Source organism: Haemorhous mexicanus, chromosome 14, assembly GCF_027477595.1.
Source record: "Haemorhous mexicanus isolate bHaeMex1 chromosome 14, bHaeMex1.pri, whole genome shotgun sequence".
NCBI lineage: Eukaryota > Metazoa > Chordata > Aves > Passeriformes > Fringillidae > Haemorhous > Haemorhous mexicanus.
The window spans coordinates 15,808,858-15,833,332 of NC_082354.1; the positions used below are offsets into that span (position 1 = coordinate 15,808,858).

Sequence of the window (24,475 nt, forward strand, 5' to 3'; positions counted from 1 at the left end):
ACGGGCGGGAGCAGCAGCAGCCCCGCTCACCACGGAAGTGCCCCGGCTGTGTGAAAGTCTGATCCTCCCGCCTGCTTGGGGTTTTTTTGGTCATGAGATGAGGAGGTAAAGCTGTAACGCTTCCAGCTTCAGGCTGGGTGACAACACACACTGGTAAGGGAAGTGTGGTCTGAAGTGGAGCTTCTACCTCACTCTTATTTTTTAAAAAATTAAGGATTAATTAGTGCAAAGGCTTGAGAACATGAGAGAAGCTACAACCACCAAGGGCAGAGAATCCAAAGGAGTGAATTACTTATCACCAAGTGAGCACTGAGATCACCACCCCACAGAACCAAACAGCCTCCACAGCCCTTCCCTCCCAATGGATTTGGGGGCATAAGGTGGAAGGCGTGGGTTTATCCATAGAACCATGGAATGGCTTGGGTGGGAAGAGACCTTTAAGGTGATCTCATTCCACCCCCTGCATGGGCAGGGACTCCTTCCACTATCCCAGAGTGCTTGAAGCTCCATCCAGCCTGGCTTTGGACACTCCCAGGGTCAGCCACAGCTTCTCTGGGCACTCTGTGCCAGGGCCTCCCCACCCTCACAGGGAAGGATTTCTTCCCAACATCCCATCTAAACCTCCTCCATCCATAGAACCATTCCTGATGAATCCCATATGCTGACACTCTCATTCCAGAATAAAAGCACTGGGTTCCACACCAACAAGGGATTAGATTTGTGGGGAGGAAGTTCCTTGTTCCAGAATCAGGTGTCCACCCATGGATTTAGCCCACAACAGCTCCAAACATCAACAAGCCATAAAATGGAACAGCTCAGGAGAGCCCAAACATTTCTGCAAGACACAAACCACCATCCACAGTGAGAATAAATCTGCAGACAGGAAATTCACTCTCACATCTGTTAAGGTGGAATTCAGGGCTGTCACAGCACAAAAAGAGAGAAAATACATTCAGGTAAACAGAATAGTTAAACTTTAAGAAATAATTTCCTTGGGAGGTGGAGTGGGAGGTGGAGAGCCTCTAATTACTCTCAAGACAGGAAATACACCCATCCTATTGCCTAGGTAATATCACAAATATATACTCATAATGAAGAAATAATGTTAATGCAATAATGTTACTGTAATTATCCATATTGTAATTATTTTGGTGGCAGCCTGGAAGCTTCAATCAGTGCTGGCATTTGGGCTCTGTGCCACAGCTGGCAGCAGAGCCATCCCCCACCCGGCCTGGAATTAGGACAGGCAAAGCAGCTTTAATCCTTCCAAGCCTGACCTCGAGCTCAGCCCTCCCAGGGGGGTGATTCAGCCACACACTGGAGGTTTTGGGGGCTGCACCCCCTTATCTGGTCCTACACAGCTCTGCTGTGACCCCACCTGCGGTGCTGTGTCCAGTGCTGTGTCCCCAACAACAGAAAGACATGGAGCTGTTGGAACGAGCCCAGAGGAGGCCAACCTGTAAAGCAGCTGCAGCACCACCCCTGAGCAGACAGCCTGGGAGAGATGGGGCTGGTCTGCCTGGAGAAGGTTCTGGAAGAAGAGACCTTCCAGTGTTTGAAGGGACTAGAAGGAAGCTGGAGAGGGAATGCTCATCAGGAAGTACAGTGACAGGGCAAGGGGGACTGCATTCACATTGAAAGATGGGAAATTTGGATATACAGAAGAAATTCTCCCCTGCCCAGGGTGCCCAGAGAAGCTGTGGCTGCTCCAGGATCCTCGGAAGTGTCCAAGGCCAGGCTGGATGGGGCTTGGAGCATCCTGGGATAGTGGAAGGAGTCCCTGCCCATGGGAGGGGATGGAATGGGATGAGTTTTAAGGTCCCTTCCAACCAAACATCCTGGGATTGTGGGACAAGGGCTCTCTTCAGATCCAGGGTGCTCAGTGCTCAGATTTCAGCCATGGCTCAGCCCAGACTCCGCTGAGCACAGCTGGATTTTGGAGACTTTTCCAAGAACTAACAAAGTCCACAGGAGCCAGCCCAGAATTGCTGGAGTCCCAGCAGGCTGTGTCCCCCAGCCCTGCACAGACCTGGGAGTGCTGCTGGGGGTGGGAGGTGACAGTTTCTCACTGCCATGAGCGCAGCTGCTCTGCAGTGGGCCCTGCACAGAGCTGAGCTTATTGCCAGAAAAGCCTGGTTTAGACAAGCAGTTTATCAAGTCTGAAGTGCTAAAGCTCCTTTTCATACCAGCCTGAGGCCTCAGGGTGTTTTTCAAAGGTCTCCACACTATCCCTTATTTTTTTTCTCCAGATCTTCATCTCAAGATATTTATATATGCAAAGAAGTTCAATTTTTATAGATTTTTATGAACAGTAAGCCTGGAGGAGAATGAAGTTCTAATTTAGACCATTACATACTCTAATGGAAGAGTCTGTCACCACAGCCACCCACACCTCAGCAGTCACACAGAGCAGCAGGTTCTGCAAAGGGCAGCAGCATCTCCTCTGAGAACCAAAATCAACTGTGTTCTTAATAATTGTTTCTCACATGTTTTTCTGATTAAAAACCCCCAAATGAACTCACATGTAATGCTGGAAGAGGAAACATCCAAAGTGCTGCATTGCCATCTTCATGTTGAAAAAAGGTATTAAAAATTTACATCTAATTTTTAATTTACTTAGTCAGAAAACGAACCTGCCAGCTCCCCCAAGGAAGCTGAGATCTTGCTGACTGTCCCGTGCCCACAGGATGCTTTTGCAGTAAACACAGATGTAAACGAAGCTCTTACAGTAATTGAGTTTGCATTTGCATCCCAGCAGCGTCACCCCCTCAGTCCCCACACCCATGTCTGTAGCACAGTTCTACTCAGATATTAACAGGGTTTTACACAGGTTAGTTCTGGCATAAAAATGTTCCTTACTATAGATAAAAATGAAGCAAAGGCACTGAGCACCAGCTGGATGAAGCTTTGATCAAACCAGTTTTAGGTTTAATTTTGGTAAAATAGCTGAAAAACTGTATGTTGGGTGAACAGAGCAAGATTTTACCAGTTACACACAGTTTACACCCAAGTATTTGCTGCCTGTGCCATCTACTGGTGCAAAGGACTCCTCCAAGTCATGCTCTTTCCTGCTTCTATAGCCCAGCTGAAAACAGGAGCTGCTCAAAGCCAAACACAGCATTAGAAGATCCCAGGAATGCCTTCAAATTCCAGTGTTTCGGCTTGGACAGCCAGCCCCAGCCTAAAACACTCAGGGATAGATCACAAGGCCAGCAGAGCACACGTGGGACCAAACCCAGCTCACCTCAGAGCAGGTGAGAACAATCTGTTCCTCCTGTCCCTGGCTCCCTGCCTGGAACATCCAATAACGTCCTAAAGAACTGCCTTCACTTTGTTCCAGAGGTACAGAAAGTGTTCCAGCCCATGTGGAAGCAGGTCCAGCATTCCTGCCTGGAGGTGCATCCACTGCATGGACACTGAGCTAGGGAAAGAACAATTCCTGGGTTTCATTTTCCATAAAATCAGACCTCAGTGCTACAAGCAGGGGCTTCTTACTCTCTACAGCCAAAACATCTCCAAGTCCTTCCACTGAAGGCTTTAAAAGAACCCATCCTGGTTATCCCCCAGCCAATCCAGAGGAGCAGGAACTCACTCCTTGTCCAAGGACACAAAGTTTGGAAAAAAAGCTTCCCAGGGCAGCTGCCTGTCCCAGTAACACCTGTGAGTGAGAGGAACCTGGCTCACAGTGACAGGAATTAGAGCTTTCTACAGCATTTTATTTCACTACATACTTCAGTTCACTGCAATACTCTCCTACACACCCTATTTTAGAGCCTAAGCTCTGGTTTTGGGACACATCCTTGGGGGAAGAGCTGTGTTAGTTTCTGTGCTAAAATTCCTGAGCTCTCCTTTCTCCTGCAAGCAATGACAAAGCAGCAACTCCTACAGACACCTCTCCCTCCCCTCTTCTCTGTGCAGAAATCCTGTTTTCCTTCCAGCTGCACAATCCCAGGCACTTTCCAGGAAAGCCACAAGGGTTCAGAACACTTTAGCTCTGAGCCCCAGAACTTCCAGGGCAGGACTCTCCTGTCTGAGCTTCCAGCAAAGCTCAGGGTCAGAGCTGAGTGTTCATTAACCTCTGTACAGCCCCTCATTAACACCCAGGAACACTTGGGACAGGCAAACCTTCAATCACAGCCTCATCACCAGCAATATTCAAATGAATTGTAAATACACCCTGTCCTTGCAGTGAACACCCCCAGAGCTGCCCCTGGGGATCCTGTTTGGAGAGCTGTCTGTTCTTCCTTCTGCTCCTCGAGCTTGGCTGGCATCACAAAGCATTTCCACAGCAGCAGAAGAGGAAATTCAGCTTCACAAGCCCAAAAAGAAGTAAGAGAGGTAAGAGGAGAGCAATGCACACTGCCCCAGGCCCACAGCATCACCCCCTCACTTCTGAGCACCAAACACAACACAAACACCAAAGTTTTAGAGAAACATTTATTATAGGGTTGCAGAATTTATGCCAATATAAAGTCCCTTAATAAAACTCTCAAGTTTATCAACTGCAGGACACTAACTCTTCATTCTTTTTAGACTGCAGCTTTCCAAAAAAAAAGGGAACAATTCTCTGACTGCAGCAGTAATGCTACTTGCTCATAAAAAGTTGATCTAAAAAGTTTTATATAAGCCCAAGTAGTTTAAGTTTACAACTACAGTCACGTTCACAAGTGAGCTATACCAGAACAGACCCTGGAAATAGGAAGTTACAGGATAAACCAAGTCATAACCAAAAATACTGACAAGCTTTAAGAGCAACTCTATCAGAATCTAACAACTAAATGCCACAAAACCAAACTAAGGGAGAAGAACTCAACATAAGCTCAGGGAAGGTTCCAAATATACATACGAATTCAATACAGTAATTGCACAAAAAGAAACAGGGTAGTGTTAAAGGTTTCTGATCACTGAGCTTGGATTTTACATGCTGCACACATGGTCGTTAAAATAAACCTTTAATGAGCCAGATCAGGAAGGTTTTTGAGCCAGGATACGGAGTGCAGAGCTATTCTACAGAACTACACAAGATGTGCAAACCACAGATTATTAATATTAATCATTCTGTGAAAGTTAAGGTGAACATAACTGGTTCCAGCCAAGGAACTGGTTAACATTTTTATATATATATATTTTTCTGCCATTCCCAGATTACACTAAATCAAACACATTCAACAAATAAACTGATATTAGCCTTCTAAAAAAACCTTACTCAAATTTAAGTTTTACATGAGACAACTAAAAAGTTATACCAAGGATCAACAAAAGCTGAAATGGTGACTTTGTCTTCTGAAATACAAGCAATACACAGAAAATGCATAAGGCTTTTGATTATCACTGCACGGTTTAATTGCAGAAGTCGATGTCTAATGCTGACTTCTCCAAGAAGGTGTGACCTGGTCACCTCCCATCTGTCACCTTTCACTGCTGACAGATCTTTGTCTCAACCACGAAAGAGTTTTCAAAGTGTCTGATTGAGTGACAGTTCTCCGCTGCCCGTTTCTGCACACCTGGGGACGAGAGAGGACAAGAGGCTGAGTGAAGGGATCCACAGCCCAGAGCAAGCACTGCCAGCCTTCCACCATTGCAAGACACAACTATTGAGTGCACTGCGTTTCTCCAGCCAGGAATTGCCACTGGAGCCTGCTATGGATGTTTTCCATCCCAAATCCCTCACCCAGTGTGCATTTGCACAGGGTGAGCTTTGCAGAGCACTTCACCTTGGGAGGATTTACCTCACTCTGGTTCTTCCTAACACTATTAAAGTGATTTTCTCTATTTTGGGACATGCCAGCACTGGGTCTGACCCAGGCAGTTTACCTGTATCAGCTGTGGCTCAGTAAGAGACAGGAACATAGCAATTCTGCCATCAAAGAGCTGCTCTCCTCAACCGTTCCATTTAAGATAATTCAGAAGGATTTAGTTTGTTTAATAAGCAGATAATTGTTTGGATGAAGCAAGAGAAGCACCAGGTCTTAACACAGCCCCAGCAGAGCACTGCTTTGGTTAATGAACACCTAAAATCCAGGCTTGTCCTTCCATCCCAAGGCATCAGGATGGAGGTGAGGTTTCCAGAGCCCACCTAACAGCCTGACCTGGGTTTCTCCCACACCTCCAAGTTACAACTCCAGAGTACTGTCACAGCACCTGAGGTCAGTTTGATCTAAGAGATGAACACACAAACTCCACAAAAGCTGAGAGCCAAGGCAGCCCTAGCTAAATGAGAATAAAAAGACTTTTTCAGAGAAGTTCCAGGAGTTCACCCATTGCAGTCTCATTTCTGTGACACGGCTCGTACACTGTGTGCTAGAAATGAGATGGGGAAGGCAAGGCAAGACTTGTCCCTGAACAATTTTCTCCTCAGTTGGATCAGATTTCCCACCCTCTCCCCTCCACAGGCAAACAAGGAGAGTTACAGCACAGCAGCTGTACCAGGAAACGTTTTCCATTTACCAGAATCCTTTTGTACAAGTTCTCTGCAGGAATCTTTTACTCTGCAGCAAAGATGTCAACAACATGTTAGAGCAGGATGATTTCAGGGAACATCATAAACACTCTTCACAGAGCTGTCTATAGACTCAGCAGCTGTCAATTTAGCCTTGTTCCCAAAATCATTCTCACAACAGCACAGTCACACGCCTCTGCCTCCCATGAGGGCAGGGTGTTTAGTGCTCCTTCATGTGCCCTGCACAGAACCCCTCTGCTGCTCCCACAGAGGGAGCCTTGCTTCCATCCACAACAGGATGTTGTGTGCAGCAAGCAGCAGATGTGGCTCCTGATGCTGCAACTGGGCTGAGGAAACTCTTGCCTAAGAGCTTGGCAGCCAAACCAGAGCACAGAGTCCTGACAAACCAAACATTTGCATTCTGAAAGGCTCTAACTGACAAAGGGTTAGCTCACTGTGTTTGGTGGGAGCAGCAAATATGAAATGCTTTGAGCTACACTGAAACAAAATTCATGATGTCAGATTTCTGCCCCCCAGGCCTTGTCCCAGTAGTCAGAGCAGACACCTCAGCTTAGTCCCTGGCAGGGGGTGGCAGGAACACACAGGCAATAAAGAACCAGGGCTCAGCAGTTTCTCTGGAGTGTTCTTCCTCTTTCAGAGAGGAAGTCTGGGATGTCCAGAGCTCACTGTTCAATTACTTTTTTTTCAGAGCAAGTAAAGCAGAAGAAAATGTTTTTATTTGGTGCTCCTGAAACCCAGTTTTAGATAGGACAAGGACAAAACAAGCTGCACCTACAGAGACTCACCTTATCTGATGGATTATATGAATTTTAGGGTCAAACTAACTTATAACTTCGACCAAAAATTAGAAAAGAAACAGACTTAAATTTGGTTTGGGCATGTAACCTGTAATTGTGTAACTGAAACTTTCTCAGCATGTTCAAGTGACAGTTCACATTCAGACAGGAAGGGAGGGGAAATACCCAGCAGGGCCAGGAGTAGCCTCAGCTTCTGCTGAACACTCAGATTCCCCATATTAAAAACTCCCCAGATTTAAGTTTTTATCCCTTCCCTAGTTAAACAATACATTTGCTTTTTCCTGAGGGGAACTTACCCATGATTTGGTCTCTGCGCTGAAGCCTGAAGGTCTCTTTCCCCACACAGAGCTGGTAGATGAAGATGCCCAGGTCAGACACGTTATCGATCTCCTCTGTAACCACCATCTCCTCACGCACCAGGTACGTCTGGGGCAGGTAAGAGCCAGTCTGGAAGAGACAAAGCCTGAAGGTACAGACTGCTGCTAACAAGGGACAAACCACTACATTTCACTCTCTGCTTTGGAAGGGATTCAAGCAGCAGAGTTTTAATACCAAGATACACTGAGCTCAACCAGTCTCATACCAGGGAAGTTAAAAACTGACAGAGGGCATTCCCAACAGCTGCAGTTACATTCAAACAAAGCACAATTAACCCCAACTCCGCAAGCCTCATGTGAAGCAAATGTAAATAGAACCTGGTCAGGTTTATCTGTACACAAAGTTTGCAGCTAAAAGAGAAACAAAATAATGTGAAAGACTCCAGGTTTGAGGCAACGTCATTCTAATATAAAAAATGCTAGGCAATCTACAAAAGGCTTCACCAGATACTCCCCGCACTACTGAAACAGCTTCCTACCCCCAACTCCAAAAAACAGTGGCAGGGACAGACTTAAAACTTGTCTTCATGGAGCTATAAAAAAGAATGCAACAAGCAAAACTAGACCAGTGGCCTCTAGAACAAGGTGTAAGAGAGACAATTAATGTTTTCATTAAGTCCATTTGATGCATGATAGCCAAGTATTGCATTTAACTGGGAAGCAGCAGCCAGCTCTATCAACTTGACCCAAAAATCATCTTGGAAAAACACCAGTTTTAGTCACTGAAGAGTCAAATGCTTGTGGTGATCTCATAACTGCAGTGCCAATAACTGGGGAACAAGTTCACATTGTTCTTTTCAGCAAAACCTCACGGGGCGAGCGAGCTTGCCGGGAGTAACTCCCAGGTTTAGGCTTTCAATCATATTTGGAGCTTTATCAAATTCCTTTCTAACAGCTAAATTTAACCTTATCTGCTGGTTGCTTTCAGCTCTCATAAAGCCAGGTATTAATAAGAGCATTAGGCATGAATCTACTCAACATAATATACACTGACAGCTGGCCTTAACTTCAGTGCAGTGACTGAGCCGAGGGATTATGGACTTTGATGGAGGGAGGACTTTTCTAGCAAGGGCCTGGAGTTCAGGAGCAGCACCCAGCACTCTCAGCAAAGGCAGGCTGTCAGCAGAACCCAGCAGCAAAGCTCCCACATACCGCCAGCTTGGCGAAGAGATCCATCAGATTCCTTGGAGGCATGACTATGGAAGTGTTCAGTGGGATCACGTAGCAGTTCCCCAGCTGCAGGTCGAGATACGCTGTCAAAAGCTGTTTTTAAAACAAGTTTTTAATTAGTCAGGGGCCTTTGATTAGGAGAACACAATTCCACCAGGAGCAAGGCAACCTAAAAAAGCTGGAGATCACTCACAGATACTACAAGAGTGATGCATACAGGAATTGCCCAGTGTAAGAACTGAACTGTTACCACTTTGGAAAACCAGCAATAGTTTAAAAAACTTACCTAGATAAGAGAAAGCCGAATATAAAAGCAGCTTCTGCCATAATTGTAAAGGAGTACAGTTTGTACTAACACAGAGGAAGTATTTGGGAGTATGATCTCATAACTGAAAAGGTCTAATTAAGCACAGTGCAAACAAAAGGTATCCAGCTGCTGATAAACAATGATTCCCTTTAAATAGCTCTTCAGGAAAAGTGCTAATCCCTACAAAAATCTCATCAGCATTGCCACTGAGCACAAGAACTGCAGCAACTAGAATTATCTGTTTATTCTATCTGTATTGCTAAGGCTGGATTTACAACCAACCTCTGAGAGCTCTTACAGCTGATTGAGGATAATGTTAACACTATCAACACAACTTTGATAGAAAAGTCAAATGAAAGCCACCTTCTCCTCTCTGCCTTACAGAAACTCCATGCAACTACCACAGCACTGTCAGGTTCTAGGTTTCAGCTGCTTGAAATGATTTTTCAAAGCCCTTCTCCAAGGCTGGCACCTGTTTGCAATTCTACATTTTGCTGTGACGTTGTGCTGAGTCCTCAGTCCCTTAACTCACATTTATGATGTTCTCCATTTACATGGGATTCTTTATCCAACAGCAAGGGGCACTTTCAGATATCCCACGGGCAACAAGAGAGTTGCACAGCACTGAGACGCATTTTTCTGGGAAACAACTCTGAGTTCCTACCCACAGTGACTGTACCACTCGTGCAGAGTTAATCCCTCTGTTCCAGAGTTCACAGGGTCAGCTCTGCCACGCTGAAACCCAAGGAGCAGCCTGTGCTGACAGGGAGCTTTCCAGCCCAGGAGCCAATCCCGGAGCCGTGGGTGCCCCAGCACTGACCCTGTCGAAGTCGTGCACGATGGCGGCGGGGTCGCTGTCGGAGAACTTGGGCACGGGCACGTCGATGATGGCGATGTTGTCGTCCTCGCGGATGTCGGCCTCCTCGGCGATGGGCAGGAAGTACGGCTCCACCGCGCGCTCCCGGCCCTCGTTCTCAAAGTAGCACATCTCCCCACGGTACACCTTGTGCTGGGACACGAGCAAGGGCAGGTAAGGCACACAGCAGCTTTAACACCGCATTTATGTCTGCTAAGACTGAGCACAGACAGGTCTGTCACACCCGAAGGACACACACTCGGCATGTCCTCATCATCTTTCTTTCCCCCTCATCTTTCCAGTCTAGTGATAATCCATTTATACTTTTTTTAACCAATGCTGTTTAAATAAAAAAGAACTCTCAGATTACCTTCGGCATGAAGTACTTGTAGATGCAGGCTCCACCCACAACAACCCCTGCCAAGATGAACGCCAGGCCCAGCAGAGTCAAGAGACATCTTCCAGATGAGTTTTCACCCCTGTGTGTGGCAACTTCTGGGTCCTTTAAATAAAGAAGGGGAGAACTGAGAAAGGGCAGCTGCTCTGAATTTAAAGAAAGTTTTTATCAACTGTTTCACTTTGATCCACTGTCTCCTATTTCTTCTAGGTGTGGGAATTGCAGGTCAGCATCATAAAATAAAACACTCACATGAAATGTTACTGCATCAGACTAAGATCAGTTTTCAAACAGCACCAAGAGTATTTCCTGAGTTAGAGGATGTTTTCTAGACAAACCTTTGTCCAGAAACTATTTGAGATGCAGAAAACTTAAATAACTGTAACAAAAGATCCTGTGCTGCAGACACAAAAAGCAGCAGTAGTACAAAAAGCAGGATTTGTACATCAAGGTCATTAAAGGCACACAGGGTCTTCAGGCCTTTTCCCAAAAGCTTCTTCCCCTCCTCCTCTTGCTGTCACGTGCATTAACATCACTTTTCCTCCCAAAGCTGGATTAACAGAAGAAGCCAAGATGCAACTTTGTCTCTTGGCTGGGGAACAGACAACTGACACGAGTCACCAGGTTTTGGAAATTTTAATGTGCACAAGCAAAGTCTATTATGAAAGAAAACTACTCATCAGCTTAAACGCAGCTTCCAATTATGCCAAATAAAAAAAAGCCCCTGTGGCACCTTACAGCCTCAAAATAACTTTTCTCCTACCCAAATCTCAGGAAGTTTTGTTTCTAACAGCCTGGAACTTCTCTCTTTAGATCAGCAGCTTGTTTTCCCCCATCCAATGTTCTCTCAAAGAGATGACTACACCCAAAGGAAACTACTCTCGTGGTGGTGAGTTGTGCAATCCTCACTGCAAAGGCAGAGGTGGTGTCTGAAAAGAAAATTTAACCTTCCAGAGTTCCTGCAGCACCTTCCCAGACTTCCAGCTGCAAGCCAAGCAAAGAGAACGGAAGGAGTGCTATCAAATAGCAAACAATCAGAAGAGACATTCCCTCCTGGAATCACCCACTGGGCTTGAGTCTTCAAAAAGAAAAAAAACAAAACACAAAAACAACCACCAAACCCAAAATGTTTATATAACCCCTATACTTGGTCAAAAATGTCCCTTTAATGATTCCTGACTCCAGGATTTAATAGCTTGCTTTCAAGATCTGCTCTTTGTCCCAGCCAGGAAGGAAGAAAATCGGATTTCACAGTAAAAGATCTTTTCCTTTGAGGTGTTCCCAGAATCAGAGGCTAGGCTGGGCACAGCAGCTTCCATGGCCTTTCTTTATTTGGGTCCTGCAGAACACAACACATTTAGTGACCTGTGTTCCCAACAAGCGCCAGCATTATCACCAGCGCTGCAATACTTCCAAGCTCAGCAAGATGCAGCAGCATAAAAGTCAAAGCCATCAGTTATGCAAGTGCTGAAACAAACCCCAAGCTGTTTTGTGAAAGTCAATACTCCCACATTCCGCTCGCGCATCCTCCAAACACAAAAATGTTGGTTCAGCAGGACACAAGCTGCTACAATTGGCATGTGAAGCATTTGTTAAAAAAGAAACCAACTACAAAAACCAAAGCCAAACGCTGGTTTCAAGTCAGAATGATGCCACATTTCTGTGGCACTGTGTGAAAATCTCTTTTCAGGGTTAAGCAGCTGTAAGATGGAGATTAATTCTGCTCTCTCCATGTTCTCCCACCCTCACCTCCACCTTGGAGCACCTTACTCATCCAGCCTGTCCGTACTTGAACACACCAGTCTGCACCAGTTTTGGCACTGCAGCCATCCCAGTGCAGGGGTGATGTCGACATCTAATTAGCTACACTTGCACTACACCTATTTCAAACAAAGCAAAGGCACTTGAGCATATTAAGCAGCAATGTGGGCAGCTGAACCTGAGAGGGAAGAGTTGACTGAGCTGCTAAGAGAATACAATAGCAAGATTTTGCTCGAGCAGGTTACAAAATCTCTGCACAGAAGTAACAGGTAAAAGCTTTCAAAAACCTACAAAGAAAATGCAGCTCTAAGCTGTAACAAGCAAAGCAAACGAGGGATAAGAGACAAGGAGAAAAATCACTTGTTTTAGCACTGCTGACAGCCCCAGAGAACCTGCAGGGAGAATAACCTGCAAGCTCAAGGGTTTTCTGCAGATACTCCAGGGGACTTTTACTGTGCTGTTTCAGCCAACATTAACCTTTAAGCTTGTTTGCTCTGCACAAATATTCCAGCTAAAGAAGACATTAACAACCACTCCAACAAGTTTGTCTTAGAGTAAAATTATGAACTTGATGTTAATATGCAGCTCCAAGCCCTGAAGTCAGAGTGAAGAGTTGTTAAAATCCCACGTATGTGTGTGCAAACACACAGAATATTCCAAATTGAGAGGAGCAGCTCTCATGAGAACAGAAAAAAGGGGTGTGTTTATTAGAAATATTCCAGTCAGAACTTTCACAGTACAGGGCCAGTAAATATATGTATAACCAGTTGCCTCAGGAATAGCTGAGGAGTTTGTCCTCAAGAAACTGGCCAGACTAATGACATCTTCAAATTTTAAATCCTTTATCACCTTGTTTTCCTACTTTCTCTCCTTTTGATCCTGTAATTGAAAGCTACTGTATTAAATGTGCACTCATCAAACTGACAGCTCAGAAGAGTGCACTGAGCAAGAAAATCACTCTGCATCCCTTCTCCTTCCAAAGGAAGGCTATTTCAGGTGAGGCTGTGTAGGCTGGTAGGGAAGCTGCTTTCCTGATTACAGCTTAGAAGGGAAAAAGAAAAAAGAAGAAAAAACAGAACTACAGTCCAACTCCACAAGTTCTGATGTTTCTAAAATTTTCTTACTCTCCTATTGGAAATAAACTCAGCCCATGCCATCTTCCCCGTCTAGAGCCACTGATGTATTTACCTACGGGCTGAGCTTCTCCATCTGCCTAAAACGCAGGACACCTTCAAAACAAATTTCCCACAAATTGGGAAAGTTCCACTCAAGCCAGCAACGCGCAGCTCGCTGGGAAGGAAAAGCCAACCACAGGGTGCTCGCCTGGGTTTCTATTTAAAACCCTTTATGGTAGGTTTCTTAATTTAAGCGCGACACCGACGCTTCACCGCATCTGCCGGGAGGCTCCGAGCGCCGCCGGGAGCGGAGGACGAGCCTCAGCCCGCTTTGTTTGCCTGGGAGGCGCCGGCCGAGCGAGCGCTGCCCGCGCCGGGGGGGCTCCCCTGCGCTTCCCCGGCCGGCCCAGGGCCGAGCTGGGAGCTTTAAAGCGCCGTCAGGAAACGCGGCGCTGGCACGGGCCCAGCTCGATATAAACACCCGGTGCCGGCGCTGGCCCGGGGGTGTCACGGGACGTCGCACCGCGACAGGGCTGCGGAGCGGGACAGCACCGTGGCACCAGGGCCCCGCGGCCCCTCAAGGCTGAGGGGAGCCGGTCCCTCAGCCCCGGGCAGAGCGCGGCGGGGTGGCCGCCACACGAGCGAGAGCCCCGCGGCCGCCGCCGCCTCCCCCGGCCGCGAGAAAATGGCGGCGGCCCCGTCTCCTCGCGCCCCCCCTTACATCGCTTCGCTCCTCCCGCCACCGCAGCCGGCCGGGACACCCCTTTGCCCGCACCTTGTCGGCCACAAGCGCCTCGGCCGCCTCCTTTTTGGGCTCATCCTTGAGGGCGAAGGGCGAGTTGAATGCGATCTTCACCATGGCGCCAGCGCTGCTGCCGCGTCCCGGAGCGGCAGCGGGGACAGCGCGGAGGGCGGGGCGTGGTCTGAGGTGGCCACGCCCCCAGCCCCGCCCGCGGGCACCGCCGGGAGCGCCCCCTGCCGGCCGCGGCCTCACACGGCTCCATTCCCCCCAGCTCCCCTCAGGCCCCGGGAGGGTGTCCCGACGCGGAGAGTCGGGATTAGGGAGGCTGAGAAAGGCTTCCGAGACCATCGAGTCCAGCCTGTGACCGATCCCCACCTTGTCCCCAGCCCAGAGCACTGAGTGCCACTTCCAGTCCTTCCTTGGACCCTCCCAGGGATGAGGAGTACACCACTTCCCTGGGCAGCCCCTTCCAAGGTCCTTTCCATGGAGAAATTCCTGCTGCTCTCCAACCTGAACCTCCCCTGGCCCAGCCTGAGGCCGTCCCCTCTCCTGTCCCTGTTCCCTGGGAGCAGAGCCTGACCCCCTCTGGCTGTCCCCTCCTGTCAGGAGCTGTGCAGAGCCACAAGGTCCCCCCTGAACCTCCTTTGCTCCAGGCTGAGCCCCCTTAGCTCCCTCAGCCGCTCCTGGGCTTCCCTGGGCACCTGTCCCAGTGCTCTGCCCCTACCATGGAAAGAATTTCTTCCTCATTTTGAGGTGAAACTTCTTGTGGTTTAGTTAATGGCTGTTGCTCCTTGTCCTGTCACTGGCACCACTTACCAGAGTCTGGCAGCATCCCCTGGCACCCCTTGGGGATACTGGTATGGATTGATGAGATCCCTCACAGTCTTCCCTTCTCCAGACTAACCAAGCCCAGCTCCCACGGTCTCTCCTCATCAGAGAGATGCTTCTCATCATCTTTGTGGCCTCTGCTGGACCCTCTCCAGCAGCTCCTTGTCCTTTTTGTCCTCAAGAAACCCAGACCTGGGCACAGCCCTCCAGAAGTGCCTAAGAACAGAGAATTAAACACTTCATGCATTAGACTGTCTGAAACAATCTGCTCCTTCACATGGATGGAAATCTGTGTCCGTCTCTCTAGAATTTGACTTTACATCTCTACAAAGAAATCTGGTTTGAATCTGGTGCCCACACCATGGAACCCTCCCTCACAGACAGCTGTAATTAAACAGAGCTGAACACTTATGCAAATATTGCAATAAGTAATTCTTCTAAGTGTAAACAACATGCAGTGTGTATTCCAGCATTCAAAGCATGTTCCTGTTATTCCACAGATAGAATACACTGTGCTTCCTTTCAAGATCATAGGTTTGATATTGCTGCCTTTCATCTCCATAAGAGTTTTGACTTTGACTTCAGTCAGGGAAGAACAAACTGTTTAATGTCTATTTAGCCTGACTTGGTCTAGTAACAGAAAACACTTTAACCTCACTTTACCAAGAAACCAGCGAAAAATCAATTTTCGTATTTCCTAGCTTTAGTGTGTTGGGAATAAGTCAAGCTCTACTCTCAAAGTCCCTGGAACACAGATTTAGGACAGACTGAGAAGTTTCCTGTACGGCCAATGCAATACCTGTACTCTCCAAACTGGCGGTTGATAAATGCTGGAAACAATTTTTGGTCTCTTAATCTAATGTAATTACTTAATGCTTAAACAAATTGACTTTATCTTCCAATTACCCAACACCTTTATTTGAAAAAGAAGGCAGAAATAAAACTAGAATAGAACAAAAATAGACCTCCTGCTTTTTATCAAGGCCAGTGTCTGTACATCCCAGCTGCCTCACTGTCCATGTTCTGTTGCGGGGGGGGGACACACCTGGAAATATTGTGCTCAGAGGAAAAAAAGTTAAAAAATAGAAGGGTTTTTTACATTTGCCCACACTCAAATTTGCAAAACTGGAACTTTCTTATGATTTGTTGTAGATTTTTTTTGTTGTGCATTACTGTAGTGTATGTGACAATAATTTATCTTAACATGTTCAAAACTTATTTAAAATGTGCAGTGTATGGGAGAAAGTAATTCCAGCATCACCAAACAGTTTTACACAGCTGATACTCTCAGTTCAGTCGGCAGCAACTCCTTCCAAACACATCTCCTATAATAATGTTTTGTAGAATGCCAGGTTGGGAAGACATAAGAAAACGCAGATTTTATTTTTTTTTCCCTTCTGGAAATCATCAGGCTGTTTCACTGAATAAATATGAGAGAACCTCATGGGTGACTCCCCCACTTCACCCCTAAAATGCTTTTTCACCTTAGTCCTGGCCCAGTTTTCTTTCTGACTTTTGCCATATAGTGATTGCAGTTAGGCCTGGAAATCCCAAGCCATCTAAAGAAGTCATCTCACTTCTTCTTTTGAATTCTGCAATATTTCTGCTTTTCTTTACTATTAAAATACCCTGGGGTTAATTTCCTGTTATTTATTCTGAGGTTGTCTTTATCACCTTGGCAGGGAAGAGATTATCCGCTGATACTTCATTATCTTTTCAATCCCTCTGGTGTCTCTAAAGTTAAAGCAACACTTCTTTAAAAAAAATAACAAATACATGGAACAAGTTGCTTTAGAGACTGAAGAAATTTGGCCAAAGAAAAGGAGAACTGGAATGCTGTGGTGGCTGTGATGCTGTTACCTGTGCTCCCAGAGAAGAAAGTGTATTTCTTAGAAGTGCCACTAAACCCCAACGCCTCCCTTTTAGCAGCAGTGATGACATAAGGCACCCAGACAGTCTAAGAATATTAAAGACCAGGCTTTGGAAGGTGAGGTTGTACCTTGTATTGCACCAGGCAGTGACTCAGCAGATAATCCCACTGGAAGCTCCTTTTTGAGCAATCCTGAATTAATTTTTAACGTGTAGGAGGTTTTTAGCTCTTCTAATACACTTTTTAAAAACTCCAGCCATAAGATGTGTTCATATTTGTTCTATCTCCTCTTTTTTTTTATGCCACGAGAACCCTTCCTTACTTTCTGAGAACAATGGGATTTTCTATTTATCCTAGTTTTTGAAGTATTCTCACACTTTGAAGTAGAAGGTGCTGTGTATGTGCAGAATCCTGATTGGTGTATCTTGTCCTGGCTCAAACAGAGCTGGGAGGAGGCTGCAGGCTGGCAGGACATGTGAGCACATGTTCTGCATTTCAGTGGTCACTCACACTCCTTAAACCTGAGTAATGTTTTGTTAGACCTAAATCCATGCACAGAGTTCAGCACTGAAGTGTAAATTCACTCAGCTGAGCCTCACACCCTCACTGGTACTGCAGAGCTCACAGGGACAACGACTCTCAAAGCTCCAAACTGGACTCCAGGTGTAAAGAAACAGCAATTAATGCAAGTAATAATTAACAGTTTTAAATATACACTATATCCAGCAGTTGGGCTTTTTATGAGCAGTGTAATTAGTGACAGAAATGCCATTAAAGTAAACAAGTATGTCATGCAGGGCTGTTAAAAATTAAAGTGAAACTACAAACTCTCTCCTTTCCGAAGGGCCTCCTCCCAGTTTGACATTTTATATGTATCCAGATGTCTGAAGTGCTGCTTTTTGCCTCCAGTCCTTTCCCAAGTCTATTGCAAAGCATTCCTCCCTCAACACCTCCTCCTGTTTTTCCTCACTCTCCGGCTCTGATATTCCGTCTCCATTCCTTTCCTAATCAGTGACCTGGGACCTCTTTCACCTTTCAACCTGTTCCTAAGGCTGTTGATACTGAATCCATCCAAAACTGCAAAACTCAGAGCTACCAGTTTAAACTTTTGTGGAGGGAAGTTTTTCCCACTAAATTTGGGCCCTTGAGTGAGGATCTGTGTGTCTGGAGAGGAAATGTTGTTTGCTCCACTGCCTTCCCCTACTGCCTGGCAGGCTTCTCTCCGCTGCAGCAGTGTTAGATTAGGATCTGTGGCAAGGAAAACACACATTACTCACTTCTACTGATGCCTTGTTACAAAACACTACAACAGGAATGTTGGCTACATGGAAAGTTGCCTATTTCCATGCAGGGAGAAGTCGGGAGTCCCTTTTCTCTGCAGAGCCCAGCTGTGGGAGGAATGAGAAGAGGGAGCCTGAAGGACACAGAAATTCTGTTGATGTGGTCAGGTCTGTGTTGAAGAGACCTCACTGCCCACACAGCCATTGTCTCACAGAGCAGAATTCCACAAGAAATTCCAGTCCTCTGGAGCATCTGCCAAGCGAGCAGCACACCCAGGGTGATCAGCAGCCCCAAAGGATGGAAGGGCCGAATGTGCCTGTGGTGTAACTGCAGTGAGGCAAGCAGAGATCTGTCAGGAACCCAGAGTCCTGGCAGGTCTGTAACAGCATTGCCACACTGCTGCTGGAGGAAACCCAACAATGGCTCAAAGCTCAGAGTGTCTTCTACTGAACCGGCCAAATAGACATTTTTGGACAGAGCTTCGTGTTTGCTTTGGCACTGAGGGGTGGCATCCGGGATTCCCCCTCTTTCCTTTCAGGCACACTTTCCCTCAAACCCACTCCAAGAGTTCTCCCTCTGGCCAGGTGGGCTGGCAGAGGCTCAGCTCTTCCAGGGGCTGCTGTAGGGGAGGAGCCCCAGGCTGGGTTTGTTTTTGTCTGAACAGGGACTGTTACTTTTTGGACACCCTAAATGGAAAAGTGCTGAAGAAAAGCCACCCCTTCATACTCTGCATTCTCCCTGTGTGCTGATCCCTGCTCGAGCAGGAACTTTCATGGCTCTGCCATCCTGGTGGAATGCTGCACGTCAGGAGAACCCACACCTACACATGCAGATGTGGCTGCAAGGGGCAGCCTCTTCTCAAACAAGCCAGGCTTGATCCTGTTGTGCCCAAGTCATGTTTGAGCTCAGTTTGCCATGCGTGTGGACACGGGAATGTCCCATTTGGCTGTGCTATCCTTAACTCGATGCTGTCCCTGCCTGGGCCGGGTGAGGATGTTCCCAGATGCACAGGGCTGTGCTGGCAAAGGCCCCCAGTGCCCTGGCAGAACTCTGCAGTGGGTGGTGAAGCTCGTTTGACTTGTTCCCTGTGGGTTTGCTCTGTGCCTGTTGATAGGGCCATGCACATAGGGACAGCTCTTTCCTGCCTTAATGGAAGGAGTACCCACAGAGCTGGTGCTCCTGGACTCAGGAAGGATTGCTGGGAGCTTGCATCATCAATTTAACATCCATTAAGTCTTCCAGTGAGTCACAGAATCATTAAGGTTGGGAAGACCTCCAAGATTATCAAGTCCAACCATTGATCTTGGTGATCATTAAGATCATCAAGACCTCCAAGATCATTAAGTCCAACCTTCCATCAGGCCAACACCATCATGTCAAATAAACAATAGCACTGAGAGTGCCATGTGCAGTCGTTTCTTTGAAGACCTCCAGGGATGGGGACTCCACCATCTCTATGGGCAGTGCCTTTCAATGCTTCACCACCCTTTCCATGAAGAAATTCCTCCTGATGTCCAAGCTGGCACGGCTTGAGGCCATTTCCTCTTGTCCTATCCCTTGCTCCCTGAGAGAACAACTTTCACCTGGCTGCTCTCTCCTGTCAGGGAGTTGTGGAGAGCCAGAAAGTCCCCCATGAGCCTCCCTCTCTCCAGGCTGAGCCCCCCCAGCTACCTCAGCCACTTCTGGAGCTCCAGCTCCTGCCCCAGCTCTGTCATCCAAAGATGCAGCTCTGGAAACAACCAAGGAAACTCCAGCCCTGCCTTGGTCTGTTTACATCTGTGTGTATTCCATGCATACCACCTGCATATGGAGCAGCTCCATCTGTTCATATGCCATTAATGAAGGATTTATGGCCACACCACATTCCAGCTGGAGGATTTTCTTCTGTACAAGATGCTGTAATTAGGCACCTCTAAGAGACTGTAGAAGGTTTTGGAGCAAGGGTGAAAAAAGTCACAGGTGAATCTTTCAAGGGCTTTAGCAGAGCTCTGTGCATCATCCAGAGCTGGATCCAAACTGGAATTGGGAATATCCAGGGATTAAAAAAGGCATAACTCAAATTACAGAGACACCTTTTCTACAAACTTCATTAACACTTACAGAAATCAGCCCTGAACTGTGAGTAAGAACACATTACCAATTTTTGTAGCCATCTTTTACCAGAAGAAATAATACAAACTTTAAAAATAAAAATTACTGATGGAAAATGAACCTCATCTACTTCACCATCATTTACTCCTATGTGTGCTTTTTTTTTAGCATACAGGTGTCCCTTTTCATCTGTGTGAAGCTTGTCAAAAATAGCAATCCCACAGAACACCTGTGCTAACAGAGCCGGAGTACAAATCTTGTCAGTTAAAGAGATTTATGGGGCTTTCTGTGAAGTTGTGCAGGTTTTCTGTTGAGCAGCAGAAGTGGCAGTGGTCTCCTGTGTTGATGTTTATCTATGAGAAAAGGTCTGCCAGCTCTGAGAGGCAAAGCCTCAGCAGAGTGTGGTGTCTGCTGCTGGGGACGGTGCCAGCTGCGGGGTGACGCTGCCAAGCCTGGCCCATGCTTCCTCTTCTCCACGCAGAGAGCAGGAAGCCTCTGATCTGAGCCACGAGTTTCCTCTGTGCAGTGCAGGCAGGAACAAACGTGGTCACACACACAGAGGCACAGCCTCAGAAAACCACGTTTACTCCATGTATGAAAAAGTCTGTTGAAACAGACCTTAAGAAAATCGTTAATTTTTTATGTCCTACTTTGGAGAAGATGCCTTTTGATTTGAAGCAAAAGCAAATCTACTGCCCACACCATTTTTACAGAGCACAGGTTTCAGTGCGGGAGGTGTTTTTGTTTGTAGCACAGATATCACAGCATGATACGGGAAATAACTTGTGGTCCTTTCTTTTCCTGTTCCAAAAAAATCTCTTCATAGTGAGGAGACACCTGGTGATGTTACAAGGCTTTGATGGGACCTGTGCTGCTGTATTTGGATGTGTTGATTCTCCAGCAGACAGCGAAGTGAACAACATTTGTGTATTGAAGGATTGGAATTAAGAAATCCCCCAAAAATCAGTGGCTTTCTTCTGCTGCATTTTATTATGAAAGCTCCCAGTTCAAAAGAATGTTTAAGGAAAGCAATTTGGTGCATATTGAAGTCTCCCCAAGTTAACATTAAAGACATGCATTGGCCTGAATTTAAGATCACAGAAACATGGGAATGTTTGTTGGAAGAGAATTCTTTTGGTTTTTAGCCCAACCTCCCACTCAAAGCAGAACTATCACCAACATTAGATTTGGTTTTGTGCAGCTGAATCTTGGAAAACACCAAGGATGGAGAGTCCCCATCCTGCCTGGGTAGCCTTCTCCAGCACTACACTCCCTTCCTACTGGTTTTATTTTCCTTGAGGTCCAACCTGTGTCTCCCAAGCCACAGTTTGAGGCTATTTTCACCCTTTGGCCACCATTTCCTCAGGGAACAGTGGTTAAATAAAATGATCTGAGCCTCTGCTTCATATAATTAATATTTAAAAATTAAAAATCAACTGTATTATGGACTGATGGGAATATTCACACCCACAGCCCTGTGTTGGGATTCTGGGAGGATACAACTCTTGGGCACAGCTCTGGGGATGAGTGGAAACAGCTTTGGGACACAGAGGCAGGATGGCTGCTCCAGTGCCAGCTCTGAAGAGGGGCAGTGCAGGCTCTGCTCTCTGACACCATTTCCAGTCCTTAAGAACCTTCCAATCTCTAATGTAGTGGAGGAAATCGTGCTCTCACTGCCCTATTTCTAACCCCTAACTCTTCCCCTACCACTCAGCTGAGGGTAGAGGATGAAGGGCTACCAGCAATGTGACCTTTTGGCTAAGTAAACAAATCCCTGTTTTCTGCAATTTAGAAATTTCTCTACAATTTGGCATCTCTTTCTAAGTGTCCATCGTTTCCATGTTCCGAGCTGTTTCTTAGAGGTGGCAATGCAGTCATCCCAAAGGAAGAACCTTGCCAAGAGGGAGGAGGAAGTGTTCACTTCCACTTCTCCAAGGATTGCATCCCACAGAAATATAGTTCTGGGCAGTTCTGGTGCAATGTTTCATGTCCTGGTAACTCTTGGATAAACCAAACCCAAATTACAGCCCAGCTTTGATAACCTTGAATGGCCCATGTGACAATAATCTCAGAATCGTTGTGCTGGGAATTCCCACAAGATCATTTTCCCTAGAGATGCTTTACAGACAATCCTCTTGGGATTTCTGATATTTGCAAAGAAGCTAGAGTTGCTTCCACTGCTGCTGTGTGAAGTGGGATCCTCATCCTTGTCAGGCTCAGCAGGAAAATGAGTTCAGTCTCAGCACTACTTGAGTGTCCCCTGGGGCTGCCAGGGGAACAGTGACCTTATTTCTGGGTTATTTTCTCCTCCTCCTTCCCAAGTGGATATTCCCATTAATCGAGGATGTGACCTCCCCTCCTGTGTCCCCTTTACTTGGTATCGCAGTGGAGGCCTGGAGATGATGCCACCTTGAGCCCAAATTTAACCATTCTCCTAAAATTCACCTGCTTGCATTCAGCAGAGTTGGGTGGTGTTTTCTGATAGGAAAAGATGCCACTGAAATTGATACAGCATTAGAAATTCTTCCACTCGTGCTGTATTCCAACAGGGAATAATAAATACACAGTGTAGAAGATATTTCCTTGGAATTGCCTGCTTCAGTTTCTTGGATGAGCTGCTTTTTCATCTTAATTAGCACAGCTGGATCTGGTTCCTTTCAAGGCTTATTGAAAATTAATCTCAGCTGAGGCAGTTACTGTTCCATTCCTGCATTAGAGGCCAAGGTGCATCCCCAGTCCTGGTTTCCATCATGGAGACATTAGAATTGGTCTTTCCACTATGCTCTTCTCTCTTAATGAAGTGGCTCCCTGGGTTTTAATTAGTCTGGGCAGCAAGATAAGTAGGGTTGGAAGGCATGAGATGGAGCTGGGGAGACCAGGAAAACAACTGGCATGGGAGGGAAAGTGATGCAGGGCAGTGCTGGGAAAAGCCAGAAGGAAGTATTGCCATAATTTAAAATCCAGTGTTCCTTCAAAGCATTCTACTCTTCAGAGTACTCTGGAGAGCTCAGAGCCCCTTCCAGTGCCTAAAGGGCTCCAGGAGAGGGACTTGGGACAAGGGATGGAGGGACAGAACAAGAAGGAGTGGCTTCCCTTAGACAGGATAATGGGAAAGAATTCTTCCCCGTGTTGAGGTGAGGCCCTGGCACAGGGTACCAGAGAAGCTCTGTCTGCCCCATCCCTGGAAGTGGCCAAGGCCAGGTGGGGTGGGGTTTTGAACAACCATTTCATGATTCCATGATTCAGAGATCCATTCTGGGCAAGTCACTGCAGCCATGTGGGAGCTCTGGTCTGAGGGCAATTGCACAGCTCTGTTTATTCTCAGGAATTGTATCCTCAAGCTGAGCCCATCCCTGTCTCCTTGCATTCCTGTCTCTCTGAGGAACACTGACATTTTCACTTAGAAAACAGAAAAAACGAGCAAAATCCTTTGCCCTGCCTGGAAGGGAAGGTTTGGGCACAGCAGAGTCACAATTTACAAGTCACAATTTGTTTTTTTAAAGGAGCTGGTACAAGAAAGCACATGAAAGGGTGTTGGCCTTTATCTGGAAAAGGCAAAGACCTCTGCAAGGGTGGGGTTCCCATGAGAGGGATTGCTCAGCCCTGGAGCTGCTGAGGGCTGGAGAGGCTGCAGGAAGCCTGCCCAATCCTGCCTGTCCATGTGCTTCCCAGCCTCCACAGGCTCCTGGACTTGTGCTCTTGGCTGAGGATGGGCAGGGACTGGGGAATATTCCACACAAAATCCTGGCCAGGAAGGCAGCAGCAGTCGGGCTGCTGGAAGGATGTGGCAGCTCCGGAGGGCTGGAAGCTGAGTGCTGACATCCAGGTCAGGCTGACCCTGGCAGTGGATGTGCTGATCCAACCCCTCCTTCTCTCTGCTCACACTGGATTTCAAGCCTTTGCTGCTCCCCTCTGCCAAAAATAATCCCAGACTGGTTTGGATTCAAGGGGACCTTATAGAGCATCTCATCCCACTTGGGCAGGGACCCCTTCCACTAGCCCAGGTTGCTCCAAGTCCTGTCCAGCCTGGCCTTGGACACTTCCAGGTATCCAGGGGCAGCCACAGCTTCTCTGGGCAAACTGTGCCAGGGCCTCATCACTTTCACAGGGAACAATTTCCTCCTAATATTTAATTTTATGTGATGCCAAAGGTGAAATTTTGCAGGAACACTCTTGATTGATGAGCAGGACCATTCCTTTGGGATCCATGATCCAGAGGAGACAGAGGGCCAGAGGGACGGGGATGCCAAGAAGTCTTCTTGCAGGAATGATGCCTAAATGCACACATTTGTGGTTTTTTTTTTCTTGTAAACCCCCCTTCAGAGAATTCTCTAGAGGAGAATTCTCTAGAGCTCAAATGCCCTCATCAAAAAATCCAAACCTCACTTGTTTTCCCAGTTTTTCCAAAATAATTTCAACTAGA

General features: G+C 46.8%; 1 protein-coding gene across 2 annotated transcripts; it reads right to left on the bottom strand.

The window, feature by feature from the left end:
• Positions 1–4,423: 4,423 nt before the first annotated feature.
• ITM2A (integral membrane protein 2A) lies at positions 4,424–14,173 on the bottom strand. 2 transcript variants are annotated; one of them, XM_059859738.1, is made up of 6 exons: positions 14,016–14,173; positions 10,338–10,469; positions 9,932–10,120; positions 8,787–8,897; positions 7,554–7,704; positions 4,424–5,504 (listed from the first exon to the last, which is right to left on the bottom strand). In XM_059859738.1, the coding sequence occupies exons 1-6, from the start codon at positions 14,097–14,099 to the stop codon at positions 5,416–5,418; spliced, it is 756 nt and encodes a 251-aa protein (XP_059715721.1). In that variant the 5' UTR covers positions 14,100–14,173; the 3' UTR covers positions 4,424–5,415. The 2 variants fall into 2 exon arrangements, with proteins under 2 accessions (XP_059715721.1, XP_059715720.1); XM_059859737.1 differs by having other exon boundaries at positions 13,962–14,147.
• Between the last annotated feature and the right edge of the window lie 10,302 nt (positions 14,174–24,475).